The following is a 19,967-nucleotide window of genomic DNA, read 5'->3' as shown; positions in this document are numbered from 1 at the left end:
ACTGTATTTTTACAACGACTTCCTTTTAAACAATAATTTAATTTGGAAATGATACCACTTTTATCTACACTCCCTGGTAGCTTACATCTGTAAGTTAAAGGACATGCTAACGCTGGTAAAACAATTATACACAGGAGAGAAGCTAAGACAGAATTCAAAAACCAAAAATCAGCTTTGTGTTTATTTCGAAATACGTATCTGATTTCTAGAGAGGCAGACGAGCTACATGCTTAATTTTACTCAAATAATAAAATGTTAGTTAGCTTGCCCTCACCAAAACAGCTGGCCAGGACACATACAAATGCTTGCTGAGATTTTACAGTAACATTCAGTATAACTGCCCCACCCCCCAAGTCTTGTATGGGCCCAGTGCCTGGACAGGAGTTTCTACTGACTTGGCAGAGCTGACATCAGGCCATCACCTGTCTTACAAACTCCGCAGCTTTGTAATTCACATTCACTCTTTTTTGTTACCCATCCTGCTTGCTCAAAGTTCAAGGTTTCTTTTTTAAAAAGATTTTATTTACTGATTTGACAGAGAGCGAGAGAGCACAAGCAGGGGAGTGACAGAGGGAAGAGAGGGAGAAGCAGGCTCCCCACTGAGCAGGGAGCCCCACATGGGTCTTGATCCCAGAACCCTGGGATCATGACTTGAGCAGAAGGCAGACTCCCGGGGCGCCTGGGTGGCACAGTGGTTAAGCGTCTTCCTTCGGCTCAGGGCGTGATCCCGGAGTTCTGGGATCAGGCCCCACATCAGGCTCCTCCGCTATGAGCCTGCTTCTTCCTCTCCCACTCCCCCTGCTTGTGTTCCCTCTCTCGCTGGCTGTCTCTATCTCTGTCGAATAAATGAATAAAATCTTTAAAAAAAAAAAAAAGAAGGCAGACTCCCAACGGACTGAGCCACTCAGGCGCCCCCCTAAGTTCAAGGTTTCAAGTGAGAAAATAGTCATGTGTCCCTTGATTCAAAACAGGACCCTTGGTCTGACTGCTTTTCTTTCGAGACACATTTTCTTCCCGTTAACAAAAGAACCTCTTGCATAAATGCTGACTTGAAAGGTAGTTCTCCCCAAGGCTTTGCCCCGTCACAAAGTCTTGAATGAAAAGTCAGATATAAACTTGATTCCTTCTTCCTTCTCTGACATCTTGGTAGGTTAGGGAAGACCCTTTTCAAAAACAGGAATTCTGTATCTCGTGCTTCCTCAGTTTTATTTGGTACAGAACTCACAAGGTGTCTCACAAACAACCGCTTATCAACCGAGGTGGTTCTATTTCTTTTTACTTATAAAATACTTCAAACACACAGGAAAGTACAGAAGCAATTTTAACATTCTTCTGTACTTGTATTTAGGTTTCCGGGATGCCAACAGTTTGCCATGTTTACTTCAGTTTTGCAATTTAAAAGTAATAGGTTACAAATGTAGCAAAGGGCTCCCTCTACCCTCCCCCGAGACATTACCACATTACCGTGCATACGTTTCTGTAACTTACGTATTAATACCGTACGATAGTTTTCAAAGTTTTACACCATTTTGCCTTTCCCTCAACGTTATACGTTTTGAATTTCATCCGGATCATCATGTGTACTTTATACTACACAGGAAAAGCACTATTTTGTCGTTGCTTTCTGAATTAGCGTTCCTTCTGCACGTACCTCTAGAGCTGCCTGATTCTCCCCACAAAGCTCTGCCTGTCTTTTGCTGGACTTAGGTGGTGCATGTGGAAGTTACTGATTCACCCCAACTCTGACTCCATGACATTCTCTACTTCCTTCCTCTAAATTACAGTTGATTTATTCGAGCACTGTTTCTCTCCCCCATCAAGAACGTGCAATGGGGATACAACGTTTGTCTGTTTTGTTCACTGCTATATCCGGAGCTTAAAACACTGTCAGCACATGATAGACATTTACTATTCTTGAAGTGAATGAATTTTCTATTTTAAAAAGTAAACTTAAAAAATTCCATTTTGACTATTGGCCGCTAGTAATGCAACCAATTTTTGTATAACGTTTTTAACCCAGCAATCTTGCTGAACTTTTGTTAGTTCCTTACTTTATAAGACCCATTGGGTTTCTTTATAAACAACTGTTTCTATTTTCTTTATTTTTTTGGGGGGGGGAGATAGAGGGAGACAATCTTAAGCAGTCTCCATGCCCAGTATGGAGCCTGGCAGGAGCCTGGCAAGAGGCTGGATCTCACGACCCTGAGATCATGACCTGAGCTGAAACCAAGAGTCGATGGTTAACCGACTGAGCCGCCCAGGTGCCCCCAGACAACTGTTTCTCAAAAGAGAGAGAAATCTCCCGTCTATTCTTTGTCTGGAAATGTTGTTTTTTTAAATTATAAGTTTATCACATTCTTCTGCATCTATCAATTCTTTCAGATTTTATAAAACGTTTTCTGTGTCTACTGCTCCCTCCCTTGCTGTCTGCTCATCTACATTCACACACTGTCCTCTTACGTAACAGTCCCCGAACACAGAAATTCGCTTGATAAAAATGAACTTACTGTCTCCAAAGCTGTCATCACCTCTCCTCGGCGGGTAGTCATCAAAGCTGTCTGTGGCAGGACGTGCCCTCCAGTCTGTATCTGTTTTGTCAGAATCCCGATTTCTATCTCGGCCAAAAGAACGATCATCCCTGTCTATAGATATATAAATTAAAAAAACCGCAAGTTAGCACACAAAAACTTCTGCCCGGTATTTCTCACACACCCATACCCCTCCCCCGATATACTGGATAAACGAATCAGGCCCTTCTTGTGCTGCTAGGTACACCTCTTCCATTTATTACGTATTTAGTGTTTATCTAGATCAATCAGGGTTTCTCCAATTCAATACTACTGATGTCTTGGGGTGGGTTTAATTCTTTGCTGTGGGGAGCTGTCCTATGTATGTCCTCTGGTCAACCGCAAGACTCCACCCAGTAGGGGTCAGCAGCACTCCCCACTCCTGACAACTCGAGATGTCTCCACACATGGACAAACACCCCCTGTGGGGCAAAATCATCCTTAGTTGAGAACTAGTGCTCCAGGTTCAGGCAGGCCTACTGCTCTCCACCTCTATTAAAATTTTTTGGTAAAGGGCATCTCTGCTTTGTCATCCGAGGACCAAAACAAAACAGGAATAATTCTATCAGCTTTCTTACCTTTATCCTGTGCTTGATCAGCAACGTCCACTCGAATTCTCCTGTTACCTAGAGACTGAGAGCATAGGACCACATTAACCAACCTTTTGCCCCATTATGCACAAATCCCATGAGTGACCTTGAACGTCTGGGCATAGCAGAAGCACTGGGGGAAGGAAGATAAAGGAAAAACACTGTAATCTAGCCAACACTCCGATCTGTTGGCTAAAGAATCCTTTATAAAGACTTGAAAACTGAAATTACCCCTTAGAATTAACAATTTTAAGTTGGGCTTATATCAACATCACACCTATTATCTTACTGTTTTTATAAAACTATTTCACAAAATAAGCCTTTAACTATCAAAGGCGATTTGTCAAGTGTAATAAATTCCCAGGCAACCAGCTAAAGGCATATTTGGGTCCAGAGCAGTTATCCATTCAGACATTTGCAGAGCCCCTACTATGCACAGCAAAGGTGCAGCAAGCATGGTCTCTACTATCTCAAGTTCTTTCACTCAATATTACCTTTGGGTAAATCAGTTCCTCCAGGATACCCTCTGACTTCCCTTTCCCACATCATTACTTATACACTTTGAACCCAATTAATTCTACTGCTGCTTTTTCCTCATTTCACAGTAGAATCTACAGTTGAAGAAGGGTAACAGTGAATTGTAGTTGAAAACACCAGAATTGTATTAAATACCACTCTGATGAAATCTCTAGAAACAAAGTAACTCCTAAGTCTGGACCATGACAGCAGTTTACATAATAATTTGGCAAACTTCAGATAATAAAACTGTATGGTATTCTTTCCCTTATCCAGACTGAGAAGTTAAAAATTAGTAAAGTTAATAAAACCTAAAAATGATCTGAGAAAAACTCTGGAACAACTTTAAGCTTTTCATATATTTAATTTTTGACATTTACTTCAGATTATCACAGCTGTACTCAATTATGGGAAAGAAGAAATATTTTAAGAGGTATACTGATTTCAATCATGTCAAATGGCAGATTTGGACCATAGAATTATGGCACAAATGGTACTGGAAATTGCTTTCTCAAGAAACAGTAAGGGCTTTCTGGAATTAAGAGAGAAAAAAAGAGCCCCTTTTCTTCCCAGATATAATTAGTTTGATTTTTAGTCATTTGGGGGAAGCAAAAGCAGGTCCTGTACTAGAAACTTCCATCACTAACAGGTACTAAATGCTTCAAATATCCTGCTTGGGCTAGCTTAGGGATCACTGCATGGCACAAATCACTCAAATAATTAATTAAAGTTAGATTTAATCCCAATACCCCCCTCATGTATTAACAGCTCAATCTCCTTTCCCTACTAAATCTCTAGTGTGTCTGGATAGAAAAACATCCATGGGCAATGTTAAAAAGCAGAAACACTGAATGTTTATTGCCATTTTCCTGTAAGAGATTCCTAGGAACATGTATTACAAATGATATCCAACTAAGAAATGTTTCCAAACTCTCTTAAAATTATCATTCCAAACTCTCTTAAAATTATCAAAAACACCATTAACTTCCCTGAAAACCAGATAATGCCTTTAACACTAAACTGAGTAACATCATTTTTCCATCTGCTTTGACCTGGTCAGATTATTTTAAAAAGCAAAGCCACGAGAGCTGAGACAAAGCTGTGAATAAACAAGCGCTTCTATTAAAGACTTGGTGTGGTGGGTTTCTTCCATTATTTTCCACCTAAGTACCTCCCTGGGTTACTGGAGCCTGCTGAATCTGTTCAAGCAAAATGCTGCGTTGCTAGATGTTGAATGTTAAATGTTACACTGTGCTTTTCTTTGTAGATATTATGACCATCTTTGAAACAGCTAGTGACCCAACCAAAAATATATTGATAAACGTAAGATCAGTTAGCTCCCACCCGTCAAACTCCCCACCTTCTTTTCTTTTCTTTACCTACCTCTTCGTTGAGGCTCAGGGCACTGAGCAAAGAATCCAGGTCCTCAAACTCAGCGTAACCAAAGCCTTTCAACCTCTCTGGATTGCTGGGTTCACGTGGTAAACGCACTGCACTGATCTGAAGGAGTAAAGAAACGTATTTCCCAATTGACTGTTCTTGTTCATTTGTCCTTTTTCTTTTCCCCCCAAACACTGCACATGCAGTGAATTTCTCTGAAGAATACACAGGAACTGGGGGCGTCTGGGTGGCTCAGCTAGTAAAGTGTCTGACTCCTGATCTCAGGGTCGTGAATTTATTTTTATTTTTTAAAAGACTTTATTTATTTATTTGACACAGAGAGAGAGAGAGAGGAAGAGACAGCCAGCGAGAGAGGGAACATAAGCAGGGGGAGCGGGAGAGGGAAGAGCAGGCTCCCAGCGGAGCAAGGAGCCTCATGGAGGACTTGATCCCAGGACCCGAGCCGAAGGCAGACGCTTAACGACTGAGCCACCCAAGCGCCCCTCAGGGTCGTGAGTTTAAGCCCTGCAATGGGCTCCACGCTGGGCCTAAAGCCTACTTAAAAAAAACCCAAAACACAAAAAAACAAAACCAGAAGAACCTGGTTATCTCCAGAAGGAAAACTAATGCAAAGGGATAGAAGAGAGACTTGACTGTATGCCATTAAACCTTTCCAATGTGAACAATATGACTTTAACCCTTAAAAAGACCCAAAAAACATACAAATGAAAAAATGAACATGAGTTCAGGGTAGTCCTTGCATCCCTGACTTTTGCCTCATTCTACAAGTCTAGTTTTTAGTTGTTTTTCAATAAAGAGCAACTGTCCATTCCACAGTTTTAGTCATCTCTTTATGCCTATATTGTAGTCGGTTTTAATATGTATTTCCAATTCTATTTCAGAAATTCAACTCAGTTTTTGCCAGTTTTCTAGGCAGTGTACTTTTTGGAGACCTTTCCTGAGAAATGTTTTGGTCTTCATACATTAACAGCAGCTTGGCTGAATCAAACACTGGACTGTAAACCCTACCAGCCTACCTGCTCTACTGAATTCTAAGATGGCAACCGCTGGATTTTTACTCTTAAAATACAGAAAAAATGTACATAACATGGTTTTGAGGTTACCTTGTGTTTTCTAATTGTAGGGTTACAAGATTGCTTCCTTTCAAGTTTCATAAAAAACTTGCCCTGGCACTAATTTGTATTTATTATTTACAACAAGGTATGTACTCTTCATTTTCTTTTTTTTTCTCTCTTTTTAAAGGTTTTATTTATTTCTTTGACACATAGAGACAGCGAGAGAGGGAACACAAGCAGGGGAGTGGGAGAGGGAGAAGCAGGCCTCCCGCTGAGCAGGGAGCCCGACGCCGGACTCGATCCCAGAACCCTGGGATCATGACCCGAGCCGAAGGCAGACGCTTAACGACTGAGCCACCCAGGCGCCCCTGTACTCTTCAATTTTAGAACCATTTCCAAATACTTTTAACTATTTTCTGGGCAGCTTTTTGATGGCTTCCGTGTGTTTTCCTACCCTTTTACCTTCATTTCTTCAGTATTTTGCATGTATTCAAGTTCTATTCTTCTGCAGCACTGATCTGATACTTTACTCTGGCTCCGTGATACAGATTGTATTATACCCTCTTTCAAATTCTAGTTTAACTCACCTCTTGAATATACCAGGAGAAGGAAGAAATAGGAAAGGGAGAAGTAGCCCTAGAGCACTGACAGTGAAAAGCCTGAACGGGCCAAAGGTTATTCAACACTCTACAGAGGAAGCCGAGAAAGCGAAATAAACACCAGGTCAGCCTTCTAGTTGTGCTACGTATTTGTACAGGGAAGAGATTTCTAGGTGGCAGTCAAAAAATAATCACATCGTGGGGTGCCTGGCTCACTCACTCAGTAGAGCATGTGACTTTTTTTTTTTTTTTTAAAGATTTTATTTATTTGAGAGAGAACAAGCACTTGAGCCAGCGCAGAGGCAGAGAATCTTCAAGCGGACTTCCTGCTGAGCATGGAGCCCGATGCAAGGCTCAACCCCTCAACCCATGAAATCATGACCTGAGCCCAAACCAAGAGTCAGATGCTTAACTGACTGAACCACCCAGGCGCCACAGGCATGTAACTCTTGATCTCAGGGTTGTGAGTTCGAGCCCCACGATGGGTGCAGAGATACTTTAAAAAAAAAAAAAAAAAAGAACAAAAAACACCCCCCCCCCACCACCACCACCAGAAAAACCACCCATAGAAGCTGGTGGCCAGTGCAGAGACGAGGATCTAGGAAGGGAGTCAAAAAACAAAGTAAGAGTTGGGGCGTCTGGGTGGCTCAGTTGTTGGGCGTCTGCCTTCCGCTCAGGGCGTGATCCTGGAGTTCTGGGATCAAGCCCCACGTTGGGCTCTTCCACTGGGAGCCTGCTTCTTCCTCTCCCACCCCCCCTGCTTGTGTTCCCTCTCTCGCTGGCTGTCTCTCTGTCAAATAAATAAATAAAATCTTTAAAAAACAAAAACGAAAAAAACAAAACAAAACAAAAACAAAGTAAGAGTGAAGGAGACAGATCTTTAAAGGAAACGCACTTTTTAAAAAAGAGAGCTGGGGGAAAAAGAAAGTAAACTCTACCCCCAACATGGGGCTCAAACTCACCACCCTGAGTTCCAGAGTCACATGCTCTACTGACTGAGCGCGCCAGGCGCCCCAATGAATGTACTTTTTAATGTGTTCACATTGGCAAAGACTCTGGAGAAAAAACCAATAGAACTGGAAGTTGTGACTCACTCTGATTTAAGTCCTAAGTATCTTTCTTTCTTTCAAGATTTTGTTTTTTAAATAATTTCTACCCCCAATGCGGGGCTCAAACTCACAATTCTGAGATCAAGAGTCGCATGCTCTACTGACCGAGCCAGCCAGGCGTCCTGAGTATTTTTATCCTTCTTTTATTTTAAAAGATTTTATTTATTTATTTGACAGAGAGCAAGCACAAGTAGGGGGAGCAGCAGGCGGAAGGAGAGGGAGAAGCAGGCTCCTCGCTGAGCTGGGAGCCCTATGCGGGACTTGATTCCAGGACCCTGGGATTGTGACCCAAGCTAAAGGCAGACGCTTAACGGACTCAGCCACCCAGGTGCCCCATGTTCTAAGTATTTTTAAATCAATGTTTGGAAAAAGGTCTTGCCCGAACACCTGTATACTCACTTTTCCATCTTCCTGGAATCTTCTAGATCAGCATTCCAAACACCCTCCCTTAAGCTTTTCAAGCATGCACATAAACACTGTGAATTCCACTATATGTGGCACCAAGCTTACAGAATCTTTAATGAATTTTAGCACACTCTTGTTAATATAAATTACACATGTTCGAGTTAAAGATATTCATAAACAAAACTAGAAAGTGATTTTGACATAAGCCTGAGTGTCCTTAACAGAATGAGTTCAGAGAAGCTTTCCACATTACAACATAACTGGATTTATTTTTATTTTTATTTGAGTAATCTATATGCCCAATGTAGGGCTCAAATTCATGACCTCCGAGATCAAGAGTCGCATGCTCCACCGACTGAGCCAGGCAGGTGCTCCTGGGTATATCTCTTTTAAGATTCTTTTTCTTTTTTTAGATTTTATTTATTTATTTGACAGAGACAGCCAGCAAGAGAGGGAATGCAAGCAGGGGGAGTGGGAGAGGAAGCAGGCTCCTAGCGGAGGAGCCTGATGTGGGACTCGATTCCAGAACACCGGAATCACGCCCTGGGCTGAAGGCAGATGCTTAACGACTGTGCCACCCAGGCGCCCCCTCTTTTAAGATTCTTAATGAGAAGAGGCATAGGTTTTTGAGAGATTCTTTCTGCATCAGTAAGGTGTTAAGACTATCTGATTGGTGGGATGCCTGGGTGGCTCAATTGGTTAAGTGTCCAACTTCAGCTCAGGTCGTGATCAGAAGGTCCGGGGACTGAGTTCCGAGTTGGGCCCCCTGCTCAGTGGGGAGCCTGTTTCTCCCTCTGCCTGCCATTCCCCCTGCCTGTGTGCTCTCTGACAAATAAATAAAATCTTTAAAAAAAAAAAAAAGAAAGAAAGACTGATTGGTGTGGGACAAGAACATTCTCAGTCAAAGGGCCTCAAACACCACTTAATCAATTATATACCCATTTCTTCCAAGTCTAGAAACAATCTCAGAATCCTCCCCAGCTCAGAAATTCAGGGATAGCCACAACCAATATGCTACTCTCCATATCTAGTTAAACCTTTACACTTACATTTAATCCTCTAAAGAATTCCTTAATGGATTCTTCTGTCACATCATAGGGCAGGTTCCCTAGAAAAGCAGTATAGGGTGGCGATTTTGGAAGACGGCTCCGGTCGATATTGGGTTCCCGAGCAGCCCGTGGAGCAGTGGGCAGGATGGAACGGTCAATTGGAGGTGCCCTATACACGTCGTCATCATTACTGTGCCAAGTGGTTGAAACTAGGATAGGAATGTGAACAGAAGAAATTAGAGCAAACTTCCCTTACTGCTGTTGCAGAAGACGACCCATGCTAAGTGCCAAGGATTAAATAAGCTACAGCAGGAGACAGAGAAAAAGGCACTTTACGAGGAGAAAGTGTTTCCAAATGTCAGAATCAGGTTAGCAATGCAAAAAGACTCAGTACTCATTGCCTCTTGGTTTCTAAGTATTTTGAGGCCTTTAAAGGCCCAGGCTTTTGTTAACAGAATCACTGTAACTCTTAGTCCTTATGCAGCAAAGAAAAAGAAAGTATCAACTATTCATGGAATGTTAGGATGAGCCAGGAATTTTATATTCATTATATCCCATCTTCTCTTTCTAATAACCCCGTGAGGTTGTTTCCATTCTACAGAAACGGAAACTCAGATTTCAGCAGGATTTGATAACTTGCCCAAGATCACAAAGACGGCAGAGCAGTAGATGATAACCCGAGTAGAGGCAGGACTCAAGCCCTCTCAGTCCAAGTGTAGTTAAACACTGTTGACAACTCTCATAGTCCTAACTTTCTGGGAGGACAAACTGCTTTCTTCCTGGTTTGTCCTCCTCTTAAAAATGAAACAAAACAAACACAACTCAATTCTGTCCCATTCCTCACACCATTTTTGTTTATCCATGACTTCATAAAAATAGCTCCCTAACAAATTATTCCTTGATTCTGAATATAAACAGCTTATAAATTACACTGTAATATCAGGACGTCACAGAATTTCAGTAATCCAGTCCTCAACTTTTGAAATGAAAACGAGGGTTAAATTAATACCTCGAGAAAAGTCTGTTAACAAAAGACCCAGAACTAGTACTAAGCTCTCCTGAATCATAAACTTAGCCTAAACCTAAAATTCTATGAAATACACAAATGTAAGACTTAGGGTTCTATAAAAGGAGTAAGTTCCTTTCAGATTACAAGTGTGAACCATTACTATGGAATGGGTTTGGTCTTGAAGAGAAGGAAAACTCCAAGCATGATGGGAAATTAAAAAAAAATTACCATCTCCTTCCAGGTCATCTGTTTCATCAGCCCAGCTGACTGGTTTGGGGACATAGGTGCTTCCTCCCCCAGTCCCTCCATCCTCAGCCAGAAAGTCTGTTAGGGAGATAGTTTTCCCCTTCTTATTCTTCTTTTTTGCTGTTTTAAAAAGGCAAAAGAAAGATTATTTACCATTCTTTCGGTATTGAAGAGCTGTACAGTGCACTACTGTTAAAGGAAACAACAAAGGGCCACCAAAGAATACGATGGTATACTACGCAGATACAATAAGGACAAAGCACACTATACTGGCACAGCAAGAAAACCCAATGAAAACTGACAAAATAAATTGCTTATGTATGGGAAAGGGCCTAGAAAGAGTTTCAACGCTAAGACTGGTGGGGTCTTCCTTTTATTTTCTACTATATTCGCTCATATATCACTGGAGATTTTTTTAATTTAGTAACTACTTGTGTTTAAGACACCTGACTATATCCATTGCTCCTGGTATACAAAGAACTAAAACAAAACTCCTACCCATAATAACATATTCTTGGCATTTATGAGGATTGTTCGGTACTTGTAAAATGACCACATGAGGTAGGAATCATTACTATCAATTTACAGAAAAGAAACCTAAGTCTCAGAGAGGTTAAATAACTATCCTACAGTCACAGAGATATTAGATAGCAGAGCTAGAATTAAACCCAGGGTTTGGATACCAAATCTAGGGCTCTTCCCACAGGAGTCCCAGGCTCTAAGAAGCTTGTTATTAGTTCTATGGGAGAAGGGGGGTATCATAACCACAGCAAACTGTGTTACTGTCATTTGAAAGTGTTCACACAGTAAGACTACACGGAGCTGGCTCTCCCTGCCCTCTAGGAAAAAAAATTCTCTCCTTCCCTATCCTAACACTACATATGAAGACGAGATAGGGTACTGAAGGGAAAACGTAAGAAACCCTCAAGAACCAAAACATTCAAACGTTTTCCATGGTTATGAAATCTTCATGAATTTCCCAATGGCTCTGTTTAGTGGACGGACCTCGGTTCTTGAACTATCTAGTTCTCAGGACTTTTTCTGAGACGGCACCAGTCAGCAGCTACTGCAGGAGAGCTTCTGAAAGGACTAGAAATTCTAAAACTGGCTCCTGAGAGCAGCCCCTACGTGATGATAAGACAAAAGCAAGCAGCTTTGTTGTAACAAAGACCAGTTTTGTGGCTTTTATAATCATGAATTCCTCCTCCATGTTCCAATTCTCATCTAATTTTCAACCCAGGAAGACTAAGAATTTGTAACATGATGCAACCATTTATTTAACTGAAGGCTGCTCTCTCACCGGGACCCTTTCTTTGAAAATCCAACTTTCAGGAGGAGCCTGGGTGGCTCAGTCCGGTAAGTGGCCGACTCCTATTTCTGCTCAGGTCATGATCTCAGGGTGGTGGGACGGAGCCCCCCCATCTTTGGGATCCGCACTCGGCAGGTATTCTTTCTTTCCCTCTGACTCCCCCTCCCCCGCCACCTTAAACGAACAACAAAACACGCAACTTTCAGGAAATAAAGATGACCTGCTTGCTATGAATGTTATGCAGCCTTCTGTATACACTAAGAACCTGAAGCATTATGGTCTCAAAGAGCCAACCAGATGAACCTGGCTGCAAAAATACGGAGAAAAGATGGTGTTGACTGTGGTTTCCATGATTCTTTCAAGTGACTTTATCACCAGTCCTGCTATTAAAAGCATCACTTCTGACTAACCAGATTATATTTTGGATCTGTGCTATGCTTTGAAAGAAAGCAGTTATGCAGAGGTTGGGTTCTGTAACATTGGTATTGCCCCTAGCTTATATGCAAAGGCCTTGGAGCAACATAATAAGCAAATGTGAACAAGACATAAAGCCAGCCTCTGAAGTGGAATGCTCGCAGTGTACAGGCTTATTTTCATCTTTTCCACATCCTCTAATTCAAAGTGTTGGGGACTAATACGATGCTAGGTGGAGATCCTTACCCTCATGGGACTTAAACCTAGTATCATCAGCTAATACCCAATATTGGTCTGCCTAGTCACCGGGGAAATAAAAATAGAACTGATGGCCAGTCCATACAATGAGGTCAAGTTCAACATAAAAATAATAATTTGATGAAAGCATTCCTGCCCCCTTCATCCTATATACATATCTAATACCGGAAGAGCAGAATCTGGAATTAACCTGTCTTTGGTCTGATTTTGGCTTACACCAACTTTCTAGATGAGGGTTTCTCAACTTTTACCCCCCCTTTTTATCCACCCCCCAACTCTTGACCAACAAATCTTCCTCTCCTTTAATGTTACTGGAAATTTCAAAATAATAAACGAAACATGATAACTAAAAAACAAAACAAAAAACAAAACAAAAACCAAAAAAACTAAAGCACTGTTTGGTTCAGAATGTCTTTGAATCACCTATTTTCCCTTCTCCTGATTCTGTTGCCGTCCCCTCCAAAAACTTCTGGCTGAGAAAACACTGGAAGATGGATGGTCTTCATTTAAAGGCAGGCTAAAATTCTTTCACAAGATCTGTAACTTACGTTTCTTTAAATCAGGCAGCATCAGCGACTTAGTACAAATATAAACAGATTTAGAGGAACTAACTAGCCCTTAGAAAGTAAAAGCACGAAAGTGGGTGCCAGTGTTCCACTCTGTTTTACTCGAACAACTGAGAAACGATGTTATCGAAATCCTCCATGCCCTTTGCCACTCTAGTATCTAGGCTCATTACATGTTTAGGATTTCAACAGTCTTCTCTGGATTAAGTAAAGCACTGTTTAATGTTCAAGGTTTATCAATCCCTTGGCACATGATCACTGGTCCAACTCTTAATTTTCTTTAAATCTGATGTGAATTGGTTAAAAAGTTAAATCAACCACTTCATGTAACAAACAGTAAGTGTCTCAATTATTTAAGGCCAAACCCACATGGACTAAGGGAAAACACACACACATCCCAGATATTTTATTTATTTTATATATTTAATATATATTTTATTTTTAAAAGATTTTACTCATTTATTTGAAAAAGAACAGAGATCAAGCACAAGTGGGGTGAGGGGCGGAGAGAAGCAGACTCCCCACCAAGCAGGGAGCCCAATGTGGGGCTCGATCCCAAGACTCCAGGATCATGACCTGAGCCAAAGGCAGACACTTAACCAACTGAGCCACCCAGGCACCCCCCTCATCCCAGAAATTTTAAATCCTCTGTCTGACTTAATTACTACTGCAATTTACTGAACAAGTACCAGGTGTGAAGTTCTTTATATACTTGTATAGGTTAAATAAAAGAGCTTAAAAGATAGCATTTTCAAGAACTTTTAAGCTGCAAGTCCTTAAATGAGACAAAACACCTGTGTCCTCAATAAGCAGGGTTACTTCCAACCAATACCAGCTTGACTATTTAGAGTTTCTCAACTGCAGCACCACTGACATTTTAGCCTGGGCCATTCTTTCTTGGGGGGGGGGGGCTGTCCTGTGCACTGTAGGATGTTCAACAGCATCTCCAGCCAGTACCAAAACCCTCACGCTGCTGTGACAACCAAAAATGCCTTCGGACACTATAAAGGACTCCTCCGTGCATGAGACAAAATTGTCTCCTGGTTGAGAACCAATGGTTTAAGTGCCGGTTTCACATCAATCAATAAAAGGACAAACAAAAGGGGATGTTAGCCCCGTATAAAGCACACTATTGGAAGTGGCTGTAATAAACCGAGTCCTCAGGATTACCAGGCTGCAGTATATAAAAAACAGGATTCCTTTAGTTTTCTCAGAACGTTTTCCTGTTATCACTGCATTGTATTAGCAATAAAAGCACCAACTATCAGATACTGAAGTGACAAAAATCTATAGACTGACTACTAGATCATAATTTCAAAAGGACACTTTAAAAAAAAAAGATTTTATTTATTTATTTGAGAGAGCGAGAGAGCGAGCGCACAAGAGGTGGGAAGGTCAGAGGGAGAAGCAGAGTCCCTGCTGAGCGGTGAACGCGATGGGCTCAATCCCACGTGGGGCTCAATCCTGGGACTCCCGGATTGTGACCTGAGCCCAAGGCAGACCCTTAATCGACTGAGCAACCCAGGTGCCCCTCAAAAGGACACCTTAAAGCACTATAAGCAATAAATCTTATTTGTACAATGCAGTCCTACTTCTGCATCTTTATTATTTACTTAGGAAGGAGAATTCACAAAGTTCTTAACATTAGATAAGGCTCTGTCAAAACTTAAGTTTCTTAATTTTGGATCTTGCCAAACTAAGTCCTACTTATTTTATAGGGTTATCAATTCTTCTGAACGTTAGTACCTACATGCTAAGAACTCAGAAAGTATCATAAAAACCTGTACAAGATGGCAGCAGCATTATTCGTAATAGGCAAAAACTGGACACAACCCAAATTTCCATCAAACAATGAATGGAAAATAAAATGTAGATGTCCATACAACAGATTCTGCAATAAAAATGAACTGAGTACCCATACATCCCACAATATGGATGAACCCTAAAAAAATGCTAAATGAAAGAAGCTAGTAACAAAAATCCACATATTGTATGGTTTCATTTATATGAAATGTTCAGAATAGGTAAATACAAAGAAACTGATGGGAAGGGTGGCAGAAGAAATGACTTTTTTAAAAAAAGATTTTATTATTTGATAGAGACAGCGAGAGAGGGAACACAAGCAGGGGGAGTGGGAGAGGAAGAAGCAGGCCTCCTGCTGAGCAGGGAGCCTGATGAGGGGCTTGATCCCCGAGCTGAAGGCAGACGCTTAACGACTGAGCCACCCAGGGGCCCCCAGAAGAAATAACTTCTAATGGGGCAAGGCATTTCTTTCTGGGAAGTGAATCCTGCCAAATCCTCCAGAATTAAAAATGAATTAATGATCAACAACTGTTTCCTTAGATAAACAATACTGGACAAATGCAATGAGTCCACCTACACCACAGTGCTTAGAACTAGACTAATTACACTGCTCTTTAGAGCCAAGCCGTGAAGTTTCATACGATGCAATATCATGGCATCGACGGGCCCACCTTTACTGTACTACAGCTAAGCACAGTAGAGAATAAAAACCAAGTCAGAATATGCTCCACCACTTCGACCCATCAGTTCAGTTCCATGACCCAACTTCTTCAAACTCACACAACGGGAGGAAAAGGCCATACTGCCTTCCCCTTACCTTTCCACACTCAATTTGGTCATTTACATAAAAAATATAAAGCAAGCGCCCAATATACACCAGGCTAACCACTACACAAAGTACTTGGAGCTTCTTTCTAAAAGAGCTATAAAAATTCAAACCGACTCTGGTGTGTGTACTTGTAAGTGTACATACACATAATTAGAAATATGCACTTGGGGGGGGGTCCCTGGGTGGCTCAGTCGGTTAAATGTCTGTCTTCCACGCTCGGGTGACGATCCCAGGCCCCATGGTGGGCTCCCTGCTCAGTGGGGAGCCTGCTTCTCCCTCTCCCTCCTGCTTCCCCTGTTTGGGCTCTGTCAAATAAATGAATAAAATCTTTAAAAAAATTAAGAAAGAAAGAAATATGCACTTGGTTTTTAAAAACAATACTCTTGAGATTAATTCTTTCCCCCACCCTCACAAAGTGAATCCATTCTAGGATGTTTTCACACTAATACAAAGTGGTAGGGTATATTGTCAAGCAATACACAAATGGTATGTGAACTAGACCTTAAAGCTGTTTAAAAGTATATATACACGAAGATTTTATTTTTATTTTAGAGAGTGTGTGTGCCCATGTGAGCGAGCAGGGGGAGGGATCGGGGAATCTCAAGCAGACTCCGTGCTCTCATGACCCTGAGATCAAGACCTGAGCCGAAACCAAGAGTCAGGTGCTTAACTGAGCCACCCAGGTGCCCCTAAAAGTATATATATTTTAACAATCACATTACTTAGAAACACTATGTTTTACTTTGACACTCTCCTTGTATCTGTATTTAAATTTCCATGCAGAGTTTTAGTCCTGGCCTTCTGAATTGGGGTACCCTACTCCCAGAATAACAAACATATGCTAGAGTATGGAATTTATGAAAGACTTACATTATTACTTGTTTTCCCTAACCAAAAGAAATCCAGAATCTTTGCTCTTACCAAAAAAAAAAAAGAAAGAAAGAAAAGAAAAGGAAAGAAGAAGTGATAGCTGTGTTAGGCGTGTTTTGCAGTGAGCCATTACAGAGGCAGACACACTTCCAGCCGAGTAGCACATCCAAGCTCGTTCCCCCAGAACTATACTCAGCATCAGCCACCATAGCTTTGAACCATGTCTCTAGGCATCTGTACTTTATCTTGATTTGTTAGCAACATATGCCCTAAGGTATCATAAAAGCCCAAAAGGTTATTTTTTTGGGTCTGGGAATGCTCCAAAAAATTTCCCTATAAGCTAATGGTCATTGCTTCTTTGCTTTATGCCATTTCAGCTTACAAAATATTCTACTTCTGGATAGCAGGGGAAACCTGTATGTGAACAGCATGAAACTATTGAAGAACCAGCACTGTATGAAAACAACTATTGGATACCGTCCTCTCCCCACGAAAATAATCAAACAAGATGCCACATGACATTCTGAAGTGCTATGCAAATGAAAGGCCTTCTGTGCATACAAGCACTATTTCCAATTTGAAAGCATTTGTCTCAAAAAAAAAAATGTTAACCTACATAAAACATATTTGATTCCCTATAAGTAAGGAAAACAGTACAATAGTCTGCTCTGGGACACTTTCAGTTCTTGAAAATCGATAATGGGTCTACTGGATACTGGTACTGCTGCAAAGAATTTTTCGGTCTCATTTACAAGAGGCCTGTTATGTTCTATCATGCATTTTCACTGAGAAAATATAACATCTACTTTCATCAAGAAGTATACTGAAAATATACCAAGAATTTTAGAGTCTCATTAACACAGCTATATCTGGGAATATTGGCCACTCAACAAAATCAATGAGATTGGAAAAGATTTAAAATGGGAAAAGAAGTTTGATAAATCCCAAATTCCTCAAGGGCAGACTGTCAGACGTAACCTTGTACTCCAGTACTATCAGTGTCCCTTACATATACTACAAAGCTGAAAAGATTTATGGAACTAAATTAAAGAAAAGAGATGAGGGGATCAAAGGGGGTACAGTAAAAGTGGAAGGAGGAGAAGGGGACATCAAGCAAATCCCTTTAACCAGTTCAGATTTCACTCAATTCTTTAAAATGAAGGGCACAGACTGCCAAAGTGTCTTCCATCCTTAAAAATGACATAAGTTATAGTGAAAAGGGAACACAGGCTTTTCACTAAATTATGGCACTAAGCCGTCAAGATGGTAAATCCAGGCCAAATAAGTACTCTAATTCAGATAAGTTTCTGGGTAGATCCCCAACATATGATAACATGGAAGCCAACCTTGTTATTTCTAAGTTGATAAAGGAGAGCAGTCAGGAGTCTCAAAGATTTCGACCTTGCTCTGCTACCTGCAGCTATGTGACCTTGAACAAATTATTTCATCTTTCTCATCTGCGAGATACCACCATCTGCCTACATTATCTCACGGAGGGTCAAATGAGACAACATACACACAAGAGCCCGGTCAACTGTCAAGTGTTACATCAATGAAACGTACTATGTTCAAATGCACCTCAATTCCTTCAACGTTTTCCAAAAACATACATTATTCTTAGTCTCCTATGTAACAGAAGAAATAAATTCTTGGTGAGAAATGAGTGTCCAGAGATAGCAAGGGTTCAAGCACTGTTTTGTAGAGAAACTATCATTCCCCAAACTAAAATAAATGAATGCTGAAAGTGTTCCAAAGCCCGCCACCAAGTCCTTGAGAAATGCAAGCTGACTTGTAGGACACTGATATTTCCTACGCCAAAGCCGTCTAAAAAAACCCCAACTCTATTCACTAGTATTATTTTAAAAGCATTCCCCAATAGTTGTGTAGTTATCTTAAAAAAAAAAAAAAAGGAAAAAGAGCTAACTCTACTATCAGAGCTATCAAAATAAACCAAAATGGAAGCTGTCAAGGGCTCTGATCTTGTTCACCATTTTATCCATCCCCGACACCTAGAACCATGCCTAGCTTAGTTTGCGGTCAGTAAAGAAGTACTGATTGATTAAGAAAAAAAAGCCTAGAAGAAATCTAGGTCTCCATCCTTGCTTTCTCTCCTCTAACACGTGGGCGCACCACACTGGGTTCCCCACCCCCACCTAACTCCAGTAGCTTCAACCTCCAAACCTAAGACATCTAGCCTTGCAAGAATATAGGGGCCGGGCCACACTCTTAAAACGGGAAGAGCAGAAAGTGGAAGGACATAAGGGAAAGCAACACATGCGCGTAAAACCTTCCCATCTGGGCCCTCGCGCGTGCTTTCAAGGCGCGCCGGTCTCCGCTACCCTCGTCTCTCCTACCGCGCAGGCGCGTCGTCGCCTTCCCCCGCCCCTCCACCGACTCGCGCTCGTGTTCTAACTGCCCCCCCTCTTTATTCCCCAGCCCCCACTCCCGTCCGCAACGGCCTCGCGCCTCGGAGACGTAGTCTACTGTGCACCCGTCCGCGCGCCAACCGCCTCCTTCCTTCCTCCACGCGGGCACAGTGCTTCACGTCTGTAAGAAGGCCTCACGCCTCCCACAGATCTTTCTGCGCCTCATCACTCCAACTCAAGCCAGAGTCCATCATTACTCCCCGCTCCAACCTCGCGCTGACGGGGTGAAAAGGGTGTGAGGGGGAGGGGAAGGACACCTTCCCCTCCCCCCAAACATCCCGAGGCGATAACCTAACATGGCCAAGCCGCCAGCCTGCCGCAGCCCCAAAGTCCGAAGGAAAGCGGTGCCGCCCGCTCCCCGACTCCAGGGAATCAGTGGATCAGGCTCGGAGAGTGGCCAATGAGCCTGGTCCTTGGCCGCGCTCGGCCGCTCACTCACCTGAGGCCGCCATGTTGGGAGAGGGAGAGAGAACGCAAAGGACCCGGATGAGGCAATCACGTGATTATAGCGGGAGCGTCGGGCTAGGAGATGCGAAACTGGGAGGGGGCGGGGAGGTGAGGAGGGAGACAGGAGGCGGGGCGGCGCTGCTCTAGGTTCGTAAAGCAGCGCGAGGCGGTGGCGCGGCGTCCGACGGGAAGACCTGCGCGACATGTGGCCAAAGGGGTGGGGCCTGGGCTGTCGCGAAATCCCTCACGCTTTACGAAGGGCGACGCGCGGACGAGGGGGCGGGTTTCACGATCGGCCGACTTCCTGCCAGTGGGGCAAGCGGAAGGGGCGGGGCCAGGCATGTTGGTTCTAGTTGTCTGGGACGGAATGGAGGTGGGCTGGAACCCGGAGTAGGAGTGCCACAATTGACTTTATGAAAGGGAAGATTCTAAGTTTTTTTCTTTTGGTTTTCCACGTGTGAAAACATATGTGGCTAATTTACTGAGCTTTTTTTTTTTT

General features: G+C 42.3%; 1 protein-coding gene across 4 annotated transcripts in view; it reads right to left on the bottom strand.

Annotated features, from left to right (window-relative positions):
- EIF4B (eukaryotic translation initiation factor 4B) overlaps positions 1 to 19,617 on the bottom strand; it is a 31,743-nt gene extending 12,126 nt beyond the window's left edge. For 2 of the 4 annotated variants that reach the window (XM_045800973.2, XM_045800974.2), the window contains exons 1-6: positions 19,461 to 19,617; positions 10,529 to 10,666; positions 9,292 to 9,500; positions 5,057 to 5,173; positions 3,146 to 3,200; positions 2,508 to 2,642 (exon numbers count right to left, since the gene is read on the bottom strand). In XM_045800973.2, coding sequence (XP_045656929.2) covers positions 2,508 to 2,642; positions 3,146 to 3,200; positions 5,057 to 5,173; positions 9,292 to 9,500; positions 10,529 to 10,666; positions 19,461 to 19,473 — 667 coding nt within the window. In that variant the 5' untranslated portion in view covers positions 19,474 to 19,617. The remainder of the gene's footprint in view (positions 1 to 2,507; positions 2,643 to 3,145; positions 3,201 to 5,056; positions 5,174 to 9,291; positions 9,501 to 10,528; positions 10,667 to 19,460) is intronic. The other 2 variants (XM_045800976.2, XM_045800977.2) reach the window with 1 other exon arrangement.
- Between the last annotated feature and the right edge of the window lie 350 nt (positions 19,618 to 19,967).

This window comes from Ursus americanus, chromosome 25, assembly GCF_024610735.1.
Source record: "Ursus americanus isolate L20-20 chromosome 25, mUrsAme1.1.p, whole genome shotgun sequence".
In the NCBI taxonomy this organism is placed as follows: domain Eukaryota; kingdom Metazoa; phylum Chordata; class Mammalia; order Carnivora; family Ursidae; genus Ursus; species Ursus americanus.
The sequence above is the reverse complement of the archived record's forward strand: the minus strand, read 5'-3'. Positions and strand labels throughout refer to the sequence as shown.